Source organism: Sorghum bicolor, chromosome 2 (assembly GCF_000003195.3).
Source record: "Sorghum bicolor cultivar BTx623 chromosome 2, Sorghum_bicolor_NCBIv3, whole genome shotgun sequence".
Classification (NCBI taxonomy): domain Eukaryota; kingdom Viridiplantae; phylum Streptophyta; class Magnoliopsida; order Poales; family Poaceae; genus Sorghum; species Sorghum bicolor.
The window spans coordinates 72,637,181-72,648,522 of NC_012871.2; the positions used below are offsets into that span (position 1 = coordinate 72,637,181).

General features: G+C 41.2%; 2 protein-coding genes, 1 long non-coding RNA gene and 1 other non-coding gene across 4 annotated transcripts; 2 read left to right on the forward strand and 2 right to left on the reverse strand.

The window, feature by feature from the left end:
• On the forward strand, positions 2,315-3,146 carry LOC8079006. The gene is made up of 2 exons (XM_002460928.2): positions 2,315-2,783; positions 2,898-3,146. Exons 1-2 carry the CDS (start codon positions 2,525-2,527, stop codon positions 2,966-2,968), a joined length of 330 nt encoding a protein of 109 aa, XP_002460973.1. The 5' UTR covers positions 2,315-2,524; the 3' UTR covers positions 2,969-3,146.
• On the reverse strand, positions 6,254-6,807 carry LOC8079007. The gene has a single exon (XM_002463107.2). The coding sequence runs from the start codon at positions 6,730-6,732 to the stop codon at positions 6,457-6,459; it is 276 nt and encodes a 91-aa protein (XP_002463152.1). The 5' UTR covers positions 6,733-6,807; the 3' UTR covers positions 6,254-6,456.
• LOC110432888 lies at positions 6,977-9,948 on the forward strand. Its single transcript, XR_002450174.1, has 3 exons — positions 6,977-7,497; positions 8,187-8,274; positions 8,761-9,948. It is a non-coding gene; the product is annotated as an uncharacterized LOC110432888 (long non-coding RNA).
• TRNAN-GUU lies at positions 10,971-11,044 on the reverse strand. The gene has a single exon. It is a non-coding gene; the product is annotated as a tRNA-Asn (tRNA).

Sequence of the window (11,342 nt, forward strand, 5' to 3'; positions counted from 1 at the left end):
TCAGGTATTTCTTTTACAGCCTATATTTCCACAATCACAGGCTCAGTTGCTCTAACCAAACAACCTTATATTTTTTCCGCAGTCCACAGCTCACAAACAGCTCATAGCTCAACCAAATAGGACTTAGATAGCGATGATCAAGTGGCTTGGAACGGAAATAGGCAAAAGTTAAAGACATGTAAAACATGAGTAGATCATTGTAAGCATAAATCTTGTGTTTGTTAAGATCTGACACATATCTTGTTTTCTTCAAGAAGCTGTAGCTGTTCTATGGTCCCTACTTGTTTCAGTAGCAGTAAGCTTGGGCATCCGAGTTACCCGATTTTTTTGGGTCGGGTAATTCGGGTAATGAGAATTGTTACCCGATATTAGTTCCGAAAAAATACTACCCGCAATTTCGGGTACCCGCTAATTCGGGTTCGGGTATTTCCGACTTACCCGAATTTTCAAAAAACAACACACTATACAAAATTTCAATAGCAATTTATATATAATTTCAGCAGCAATTTGTATAGAATTTCAATAGCATTTTGTAGAGAATAATATATTACTATCACTTGTTCAAACAAAGAGAATTATGTTCTAATAAATTGATAAGTTCTAATATTTAACTAACAACACATGATAAATACAAAGATATAGACAAATATTTGGGTAATTCGGGTACCGAGGGATATTACCCGAATTACCCAAACTAATTTCGGGTAATCAAAATCGCTATCTAAATTTAGGATCGGGTACCTCGGGTTGGGTAATTCGGGTTCGGATACGGGTAATGGGTATCGGGTAATTTGCCCAGGCATGAGTAGCAGCAGCTAACTCTTGTCGTGACAAAGTAACTCTTGCCGTGACAAATCTATTGCATAACCAGACCCACGCCCTTCCCAATCCCAACCGTGCCATATCAAATCTTGCCATCTAAACTCTACACCTATGTCAGTTAGTCTTTCGCCCTAAGCGGCTTTGGTTCCATTACTTTCATGGTTCACGTCACTGCTTATACTATTGATACCCCGCGTGTTGCTGCATGTTGAACCTATCGTATATACTTTAGCATATTTGGCAGGGTTGTCTATGCTACCACCTACCAGCACCAAAAAAGGGTGACTGCCATTCCAAGAGCTTATTGATAGATGACAAGTCCTTTTTTTTCTCCCCATTGCAATATAGATCACTTTTTACCTTGAGTGTTTCTTTTAAAATTTTAGTTTGATCCCTGTAGGAACTGTTAATATTGATCTGTTTAGCAAGGAGCCAGAACCAGCCTCTTTCACTATTCAAGTTCATCTAGGCCTTGTTTAGTTCACCCTGAAAACCCAAGATTTCCCGTCACATCGAATCTTGTGGCACATGCATGAAACATTAAATATAGACGAAAACAAAAACTAATTACACAGTTTAGCTGTAAATCACGAGACGAATTTTTTGATCGTAGTTAGTCCATGATTAGATAATATTTGTCACAAACAAACGAAAGTGCTACAGTACCGAAAACTTTTCACTTTTCGGAACTAAACGAGGCCCTAGCCTTAGAAATGCTTGTATGACCAGGTCGCCAGGGAGCCAAAATCTTGTTGAGACAGATTTGGTATCAATTTTTATTCGAATCCCTGTTGACGTTGTAATCAACATTGCAATGAAGTATGATTTTATAGTAAGCTTAAAAAAAAGAAAAAAAAATAACATTTTCATGTCACCAGTGTATGAATTTCAATCGTCCCATCCTTATCGGTATTAATTATGACACGATATTTATTTTCTGTTCTATTATTATGTGACGTACTGAGTTTGAAATTCATCCACTAATGGGAAATTATTTTTTTTTGTAAAAAAAACTATTTAAGTAATTAATACTATAAAAGGAAGAAAAGTCTGGTTTGTTGCCCGGCTCTCAACCGTTGGATGCACGTTGTGCGGCCTTGGGTGGCTCGAGTCGAGTGGTGTGCTCTGCCTCGGCCCTCGGCTCCGCTTGTCGCACCGACGCTCGCAAGTGGAGTGGAGTGACATGGTTGGTTGAGGTCCAACCGTCCAAGGCTGCCCCCACCCCACGTCTCCACCAGACCACCAGCAGGGCAGCTTTATTAGGCGTGATTCATTAGCAATTTTTTAAGATTCTTCGGTATTAAATATAATATAAACAAAAATAAAAATTAATTACATAGTTTGCCTATAATTTACTAGATAAATCTTTTAAATTTAGTTAATTTATAATAAATAAAAATGCTAAAGTATCCGAAACTAAAAATTTTTACTAACTGAACAAGGCAGCTAGCAACGTTTGTCTATCCTATCCGGCTCTCCCCCACCCCACCTGCAAGATATTTGCGCCGCGTAGCGTAGGAACACGAGTACTCCTGCCCTGCTCCTTTGCTTGCAATTCAAACCAGACCAAACGCCCGCTCCAACCCATACCCAATCCTCTTTTTTTCGCCGCATTTATTTATTCCAATTCCAAGCGCGCCTGCGCCAACCGCACTGCGGAAAGCAAGCTTCGGGCCACCTCGCACTCGCGCGCGCCTCAAAGATGCACAGGCAGCTCAGCCTCTCCGCAAGCAGCCCCAAGCAGCAGCAGCAGCAGCAACCTCCTGACGGCAGCGGCGACGCGGCGCAGGCGATGGTGGAGCTGGACGAGTCGTCGGCGTCGCACTCGCACTCCAGCTCCAAGGCCAGCAGGGGGTGGTCGGCGACGGCGAGGGACGAGAGGGCCATCCACCTCATCCCGCTGCTCACCTTCCTCTGCTTCCTCCTGCTCTTCCTCTGCTCCCACGACCCGTCCGCTGCCGGTACGTATCGTCGTCGTCGATCCTTCCTCTCCCTCCCTCCCTCTTCATCTCAACTGGAATGAACGAATGAATGTGTTGGGACTGTCTGTCATTTTGCTTCCTCTTCTCTTCAAGATATGTCGAGCTTCGCTGGCGGCGGCGGCGGCGGCGTGAGATCTGGGAACCGGAGGTTAATGATGCTTTAGACTGCTGCTGCTGCTTGTCTACTTAGCTAGCCATTGGAGTATTATCCGATGAGCATGTTGTACTTTAGTACCTGTCCAGCACTCCAGCAGTAACCAAGTACGGGACCATATAAAATGAGGATCCCTACAAAATGTCGTTGCTTTGGTAATACTACACCAGCATTTGTTTTCCTGATCATTTTGAGTTGGTTTCTTGAACAAAGTACTCCCACGGAGGAATGGATAAAACACTTCACCGAACACGACATGGAGAGGTGGCAAAGGGGGGTCCCTGAGGATAAATATGCTTAACCACGTGATGACGCTTGCGTTTAGTCTTTCTTAAACCCACTCTCTAAATCCTCGTTTAGAGATCCATTATAATAAAATCCGCTCTTGATATTTCTCCACTGTCCTCAAAAACTTTTCTACGTCTTGATCAGCACTTTGGAGAACTAGCTCTACAATTTATCTTTGTCGAGCGAGAAACCATGAATAGAAGATGGAAATATTTAGAAATCTAGTTGAAGAAAATACTATAGTTTTTTTTCCTTCAAAAAAAAAATCTCTATTCCTACCTGTACGGAAATGTAAGACTCTTGCAAGTTGCTCTAATGGTCCTGCTTGGACTGTGATGGCTCAACAAACCTGGCCTTATCCACACTCCACACGTCCAGCAGTGCATGGCAATGATATTCCCAAATTCAAAACAAAACGTGCTAGCTGAGGAATTTTTTTTTCCTATTTTGACAAAAATGCCTTTGTAGTAAGGCCAAAATAAGGGACAGCACATTCCGTGTTCCAAAATAAGGATAGCCTCGTAGCCGGAGATGGCGTAAGGATGCGGCTCGCAGCAGAAGTTGAAATAAACAGCTATGAGCATAGTTATTATAACGCTCAGATACTGAAAGTCTGAAACAAATCGTCACAAGGAAAATGAACTGCATAAGGCAACTCGAGTTGCAGCATTAGTACAGTCAACTCACTGCAATCTCAGCTCTGAGACAGAGCAGAGTTCACAACTGTCTTGATCAAAGCATGAATATATATTTTATGATATTGATACCATCAATCACTGAAAGGAATGATCAATAAGATCATTTGGAAAAAAAAAACAGATCAAAGCATGAATAGATATTTTATGATATTGATACCATCAATCACTGCAAGAAATGATCAATAAGATCATTTGGAAAAAAAATACCAGGGTTAGAAACTTTTACGAAGAAATAACTGGAGGAATGTGGATTTCTTGAGTAGAAGCATGATGTGCCCATTTTTTACCAAATACTCAAGCAGATAAGACAGACTACCCCTACAATTTCTAGACTAGTCCGTACTATGAAATTATTAAAGATGACATGTTTTGAGCAGAGTCATAAAAGAATACGGCAGACTGTATCCATCCAATGCAGAACAATTGGGAAAACAGCATCAGCGTAAGTTTTAAGCATTGTGTAAAATTAAGCAGTACATAAATACCTGTGAAAACTGGGACACAAAATAAGTACCTCAGGTTCCGTTTGCTTCTCCCAATTTGGTCATTAGAAAAACAAGAAAACACACTACAATAGATATCACATTCATGCTCAACAGAATCCATATTGCCTAAAGCTATTTCATGCCAAAACTCATCTTCCATATACCTTGATGGAAGATAAGCAATAAAAATTGCATGTCATGAAATGTGTAATTTTGACATCTTCACAAACTTCCGAAATGAGTACCTTCTAATAATCTATACTGACATGTTATGCATACCATGCCCTTCCACTCATGAAGAAGGCAAACCTGTCATCCTTGGACCATTCAGCAAGACAGAGAGGCTCAACTCTGATTGTAAACTTAAACCCACCTAGTTCCTTCATCAATACAGTGCCAGCAGGGTACCCAAGCAGAAACAGGTGAAATATGATCTTGCCTATACCTGGGATATTGCACTTGCACATGGCCACCTACTTAAAGATCCATAACCAGAGTTGTGAACAATTTGACATGTGGGGTGTGGCACATAAAACTCAATATCATTACAGCACATCGGTTAGTACAGCAACCAAAGGAGCTTATGATTCAGCTCTGAGTAATTTGTTTCATGAGCAAAATTATGGGGCACAACTCAGAAAGGCCGCTAGCGGAAATTGATTCCAAGATGCCATAACTTGTGAGGTCACATCACTTAGGTATCTAAAGTTCAAAACTATTTTGACAGGTCCCTAGACTTGAACAATATGCCACTTGATACAATTTATTAGTAGTTTAAGGATGAAAGTAGCACCATTGTGCAAGTCAGGAAGTATATCAACTTTTATTACTAATTTCTTCACTCTGTTTAATTACATATGTCAACTATCATTATCATCCCTTCACCTTGTTACCTAGAAGAATATAATCAACAGAGGATACAGAGAAGCAACTATTAGCATATTTTGCAGCCACAGAGAGCAATTTGCTGAGAAAATATGTGCCAATCCAGAATCTAATAAATCCAATTAGGCTTGGTCGCTCATTGACACCTCTTTCAGTGATGCATCACAAATGCAGTGCAACCTTGCCCCACATGACACAGATTTCAGAGCATCTCTGTACACAAGTCATTACTAAATTATATCCAGAAATGGAATTTAGAAATGGCATATTTGAGTGGAAGATGCCAACGTAAAGTGAAGGGGGCGCAACTGAAGTGGTAAAATCCTTTCAAGAAATCGGCCGAATCTGTAGAACAGTTCAAATTTAGAAACATCTCAAAACTAACCATGAAATTAAAATGTTTACCATGTGAGGCTCAGCTCTGCATATACAATACATAAAGAGACGATTTGCCATCTGAAGCAAATTCGTCGCCTAGAAATGGACAGGGGCACGAATAGTAAGAGAATTGTGCGACACCATGTGAAACTACGAGCTAAGCTGCTACAGAACACATGGAATCAGGCACAGGCAGGAACCCGGTAAATTGGCAAGCGCTCAAACATGCAGGCACTGCAGCCCAGTGTACCAAACAGTCCGGCAAACCATAATTGCAACTAAATTATAAAATAAAGAAAGGATTTGAGTGGATTCCGAGCCAGTTATGACCTTTTTGAGAAAAAGATTACTTATTAAACTATGATCCAAACCAGTAATGTTGGCGCAGCACATTTGAAGTACAGTTGATGGCAGAAATGGCAAACATCAATGATGTAATGCATCAGTCATTCGGGTAACCGAAAAGCAATAAAAAGCATGTTGTTAATGGTAATTCCTGAATGTCACAATTTGCTCAATCCAACAGAACACCTTCAAAGCCACGCATGACGCATTACATCATTCATACTGAAAACTTCAATGGCTCAAACTTAAGAATTTTCAATGGCTCAAGTTGCAATCCATTCATACTGAAAACTTCCTTCTTTTAATTAGTAAGTATACAGTATATGGATAGTAGCTTACAAGAACATACGATACCAATTTAGCCATTCATCAGCAGGCACCAGAACCAAATCTTACAGAGATAGATTCCTCGTTCCTCTCTACGGGACGCGGCCACGGTTGAGCAGTCCAAGCGTGTGTCGCGCAGCCTCGACGAGGTCACGGATATTGTGGACCGACTTCTCCTCGGCGCCGAAGATGAAGATGGCCCGGCACTCCGCCTTCTTGGCCAGCCGCGCCGCGTGCCCCAGCGGCAGCTCCGGCGAGTTGAGCGCCCGCAGGATCTGCCGGTACAGCGACAGCACCACCGGCCTGTTCCGCGCCAGATCCTCCGCCGTCGCCCAGATCAGACCGCTGCCGCCGCCGCCCTTCGCCATTCTTCCGGCGCCGTGGTCACCTCGTCGCACCGCCAACGGGAGAGAGAGAGGGTTCCTTTGGGTTGAGAGGTGGGCCCAATCACCAGACTTGTTGTGGCAGGCCGCCGGCAGCATGCAGACCTGGGCCCAGCCCAAGATTTCAGCTCGGGCTGACTTGTCCCGCAGGCCCACTCAAGGCCACGAGCTCTTTGCTCCGTCCGATTGCAATAGACGGCTGCGCTTCATGCTCGGAGGAACAAAACCGAGCAGCTGCAGCCGGCACCCTAAACCCTAGGCCATTTCTTATATCCGTCTCTCCCCCGCTTTTCTCGCGAGGCACAGCAGCCACCGCCGCAGAGAACGGCGATACGCCATGACGAGCGAGCGAGTTGTGGTACCTTAGACAGTTGATCTCTGCTGTATTCATGAAGCCTCGCTTGTACTCGTGAAGTTCTGCTTCCCAAGTGTCTCCTCTCTCTTTTCGTCTATGTTCTCGAGTTGTTCGAAAGATTTCTGTTTATAGAGCAGCAGCCGGAAACAGAGGTTTACAATGTGGGCTTGTGTTTACAAAGAACCTCCTGCGTATTTTGGCTGCTGTCAATAATCTTGGCACTACTACGGTGCTACCTTGCTGCCTTAAGCTATAACACCGAGTAGCTGCTGTCCATGAAAATAATCTGGTTGTTGCTCAACTGTCCACCGTTTATGCTACCAGCATACGAAAAGAGCAAGTTTCCTATGCATCTGGGATTTGGAAGTAGTATGAGCTAGCATTGAAATTCGTTGGTAAGTCATATGCTCAAGAATTCTGTTCAATGCCAACAAGATAACAAATTGTGTTGAAGTCAGTAGGTTTTGTTTGGCCTATATTCAGTTCCAGGCTTCTTGGTTGAAGCTAGCACCAGTAGTTTTGGATTACATGGAGTCTGGATGAAGGCACAGGTGATAGTGAGCTGCCTTTTAGTAGGTTCATTTGTTTGGTCAGTTGGAAATATTTCACCAGATTCACGGGTCACAGCAACAAGTCATATAACTTGCCACTGGTTTTGGTTATACATATGTTGAAAATCTCATTAGATTTCAAATGGAGAAGCTAGAGTTGTTAGGTCAGACAGCCCTCTTACTCTGGCATTTTAACTCTGAGGAGCCAAAGCTCCATAGACCACCACCTTCTGTATGTTATAGGTGTTCCAGGCCAAACCTGTCTTCAAGCACTGGAAGTATGCTTACTTGTTTAAGAACGAAATCTGTCAGCACAATTTGAAGACATTTAGTTATTTAATCAGCCACTGAATGATGACATTTTTTTCTTCCAATCTAATAATTGGTATTTATTAGCATTGGCTTTGCTTTGCATATGGGGACATTTACCAGCAGAACTGATCTTGTTAAGTTAAACTGGATTTTTTTTTGTACTCTATTCAAAGCAATACTTTATAATATTACATTCACTGCTTGTATTTTTTTCCTGGCAGATCAACCAAACTGATTTCGACTTGGTGAAAGTTATGAAGAAATAGAAAGCTATCAGCCAAAATTGTTCATTCCCCTGAAAAGCTCCAGGTAGGCTGTATGTTTGTTTTAAACTGCTACAGGCATAAAGTTTATCAGGAATTGGATGTGTTGGAATGCCTAAGCTAAAAAAACTGAAAGCCATTCATACAAGCAACGCTGTAGGTTCTAGAATTACTATCCATTGTAGAACAGCAAGCCATAGTTTTCCTGTCTTACTCAATGCAACTAGGACTAGCAAGTATGCAGCCATCCTTTCAACTGTCAGAATGACTTTATCTCTTCACGGTTCACCATAACTATGACTGAATTATTCATTCTAACATATCATTGCAATTGTCACAGGGTGTGCTATCTAAGATTGCGTTCCTTTTAAAAAGTGTTCATTTTCCCCATAATCATTAGTCGCTTCTTTATGTGCTATGAGTGTATTTTTTATGTGCGTACATCGTCAAATTGCTTGGATCAGAATTATGAGTTCAATCAGATAATCGATCATTCCTTCAGGTTGTTTGCTGATGAACAATCTTTCTCCAGGCTAACATGTACATGGATGGCATCGATCATTCCTTCAGGTTGTTTGCTGATGAACAATCTTTCTCCAGGCTAACATGTACATGGATGGCATCGATCATTCCTTCAAAGAGACTGATGAAGCTGCAGTGATTTTGAACACTATAGGCCAGATTGGCTTTTGAATGCTTGATGTGTGGAGTGACCATCGGGCAATGATATATATATTATACACAAAGCGGGACATTAGCACGAACTCCACGATCCATTCTTTTTTTTTTTGACAACATGCAAGATATATTTATTAACTGCAGCAAGAAGCTGCTATAATAGAGACAGAGTTGAGGTCTACATTAAGTAGAGCCTGAAACAAAGAACAAATAGGTCCACAATGGGACCCAGTACAATTACAATCTTGGGTTGTGAGCGGGAAGTTTTGGGCCTGTTTAGCCAAAGTGTCTGCTGTTGTGTTTTGTCTTCTGCTGATCTTGAAGAGTTGGGCCTAAAGGATGGCTGCGATGTTGGAGTATTACGCAGGTCATCCTTCAAGCCCTACTCTTCAAGATCAGTAAAAGACAAAACACAACAGCAGACACTTGGCTAAACAGGCCCAAAACTTCCCGCTCACAACCAAAGATTGTAATTGTACTGGGTCCCATTGTGGACCTATTTGTTCTTTGTTTCAGGCTCTACTTAATGTAGACCTCAACTCTGTTTCTATTATAACAGCTTCTTGTTGCGGTTAATAAATATATTTTGCATGTTGTCAAAAAAGAATGGATCGTGGACAATAGCATAGTTCGTGCTAATGTCCCGCTTTGTGTATAATATATATACCTCCACTGGATCGTGTGTGGTCACTTTTGCATCTCGTTTCAAGTTGTTGCTCTGATCGTGTGGTCAGTCAAACCCCTTTGCTTCTGTACATGCTTTGTGCACCACTATTTTAATTTAATCAGTACTAAATTGGCTGTGAAAATGGATATGTTAACCGGTGATGAGATCTGGATTTGCGTGGTTGCATTCCAAGTCGTGGAGGACAAATCTAAAGCACCACAAGTACTCTCGAGTCTCGACAATGGGTAATTGGGTAGGCTCAACTTTAGTCAGTCGAGACAAGAGTGCCTAGTTTGCATCTACTGTACTGGTCTAAGGCCTTGTTTAGTTCCCAAAAAGTATGTAAATTTTTTTAAGATTTTCTGTCACATCGAATCCTGTAATTTGTGATACGAATTTTTTAAGCCTATTTAATTTATAATTGAACAATATTTATCAAATACAAACGAAAGTGCTACAGTATTCGAAACTAAAAAAATTGTCAACTGAACAAGGCCTAAATGGAGGTTAGATTTTGACCTTTTTTTTAATCTTTGCAAGCATATTTTTATATAATTCTCTAAATTGTACTGTTATCTCTTTCTAGGAATACCTATTTATTCTAGATCTAATTTAGTGAAAAAAAAATTGACGGTCGATAGATTAGGATTCTAGAAAATTGATTGGAGCAATACCTCACGCTCACACCAGACAGGGTAATGAAGCTCGATGAATATATGGCTCCCTGCAATGATAAAGACTTGCCTTGTATTGAACTAAACAGCACCCTAAAAAATGAAGATAAAGAAAAGGGTTGCCACAACCCTAGAATATGCTGACGATGAACTGAGCGGTAAAAATTTTTTGGCAGAAACACAAAAGCTCACGAAGTCATGATGGATTGAGCGGTAAAATGATGGTAAAAAGACAAAAGCTCAAGAAGTCACAATTAATTGAGCCACCAAAAAAAAGGGCAAAATAAGGCTTTGTTTAGTTCACCCCAAAAACCAAAAAGTTTTTAAGATTCTCCGTCACATCGAATCTTGTGACACTTGCATGAAGTATTAAATATAGACGAAAAAAAACTAATTACACAGTTTAGCTGTAAATCGCGAAAGGAATCTTTTGATTCTAGTTAATCCATAATTGAATAATATTTATCACAAACAAACGAAAGTGCTACAGTAGTGAAATCCAAAAAAAAACGCATCTAAACAAGGCCTAGGAAAACAGCTACATGAAATGAGGTGCAAAAAAAGGCAAAGAAGCAATGGCAAAAACGAAGTGCAAAAAAAAGGAAAAAAATAAAAATGGTAGGAAAAGGCAAAAAAAAATATGCAAAAATATAAGAAAGCAGCTACATGAACTGAGGGCCAAAGCCCAAAGACAAAAAAAAAGACAAATAAAAAAATTTAATTCGCTAGAAGGAGGGCTTGAACCTCCGACCTTGTGGTTAACAGCCACACGCTCTAACCAACTGAGCTATTCCAGCTTATGTTTATAGGTTAAAATGTTTCCTTAATTATCGTAAACGGAGACGTCAGAGAGCTAGTCTGCAGCGGATGGCAGATGGTGGAGATGTTACTGTTTTCAGAGAGCTAGCCTAAAGTGGCAGATACAGATATAAAAGAGGTGAGGTTCTCACGAGGATTCACTCGAGATTATTCCGTGTTAAGAGGTGAGCTTCTCACGAGGATTCACCCGAGATTATTCCGTGCTATTAGAATTGGAATGCAGTAACTGAACAGGATGACTCACGCGAGGAGGCTTGTGGTGGCACGCTTGGATGC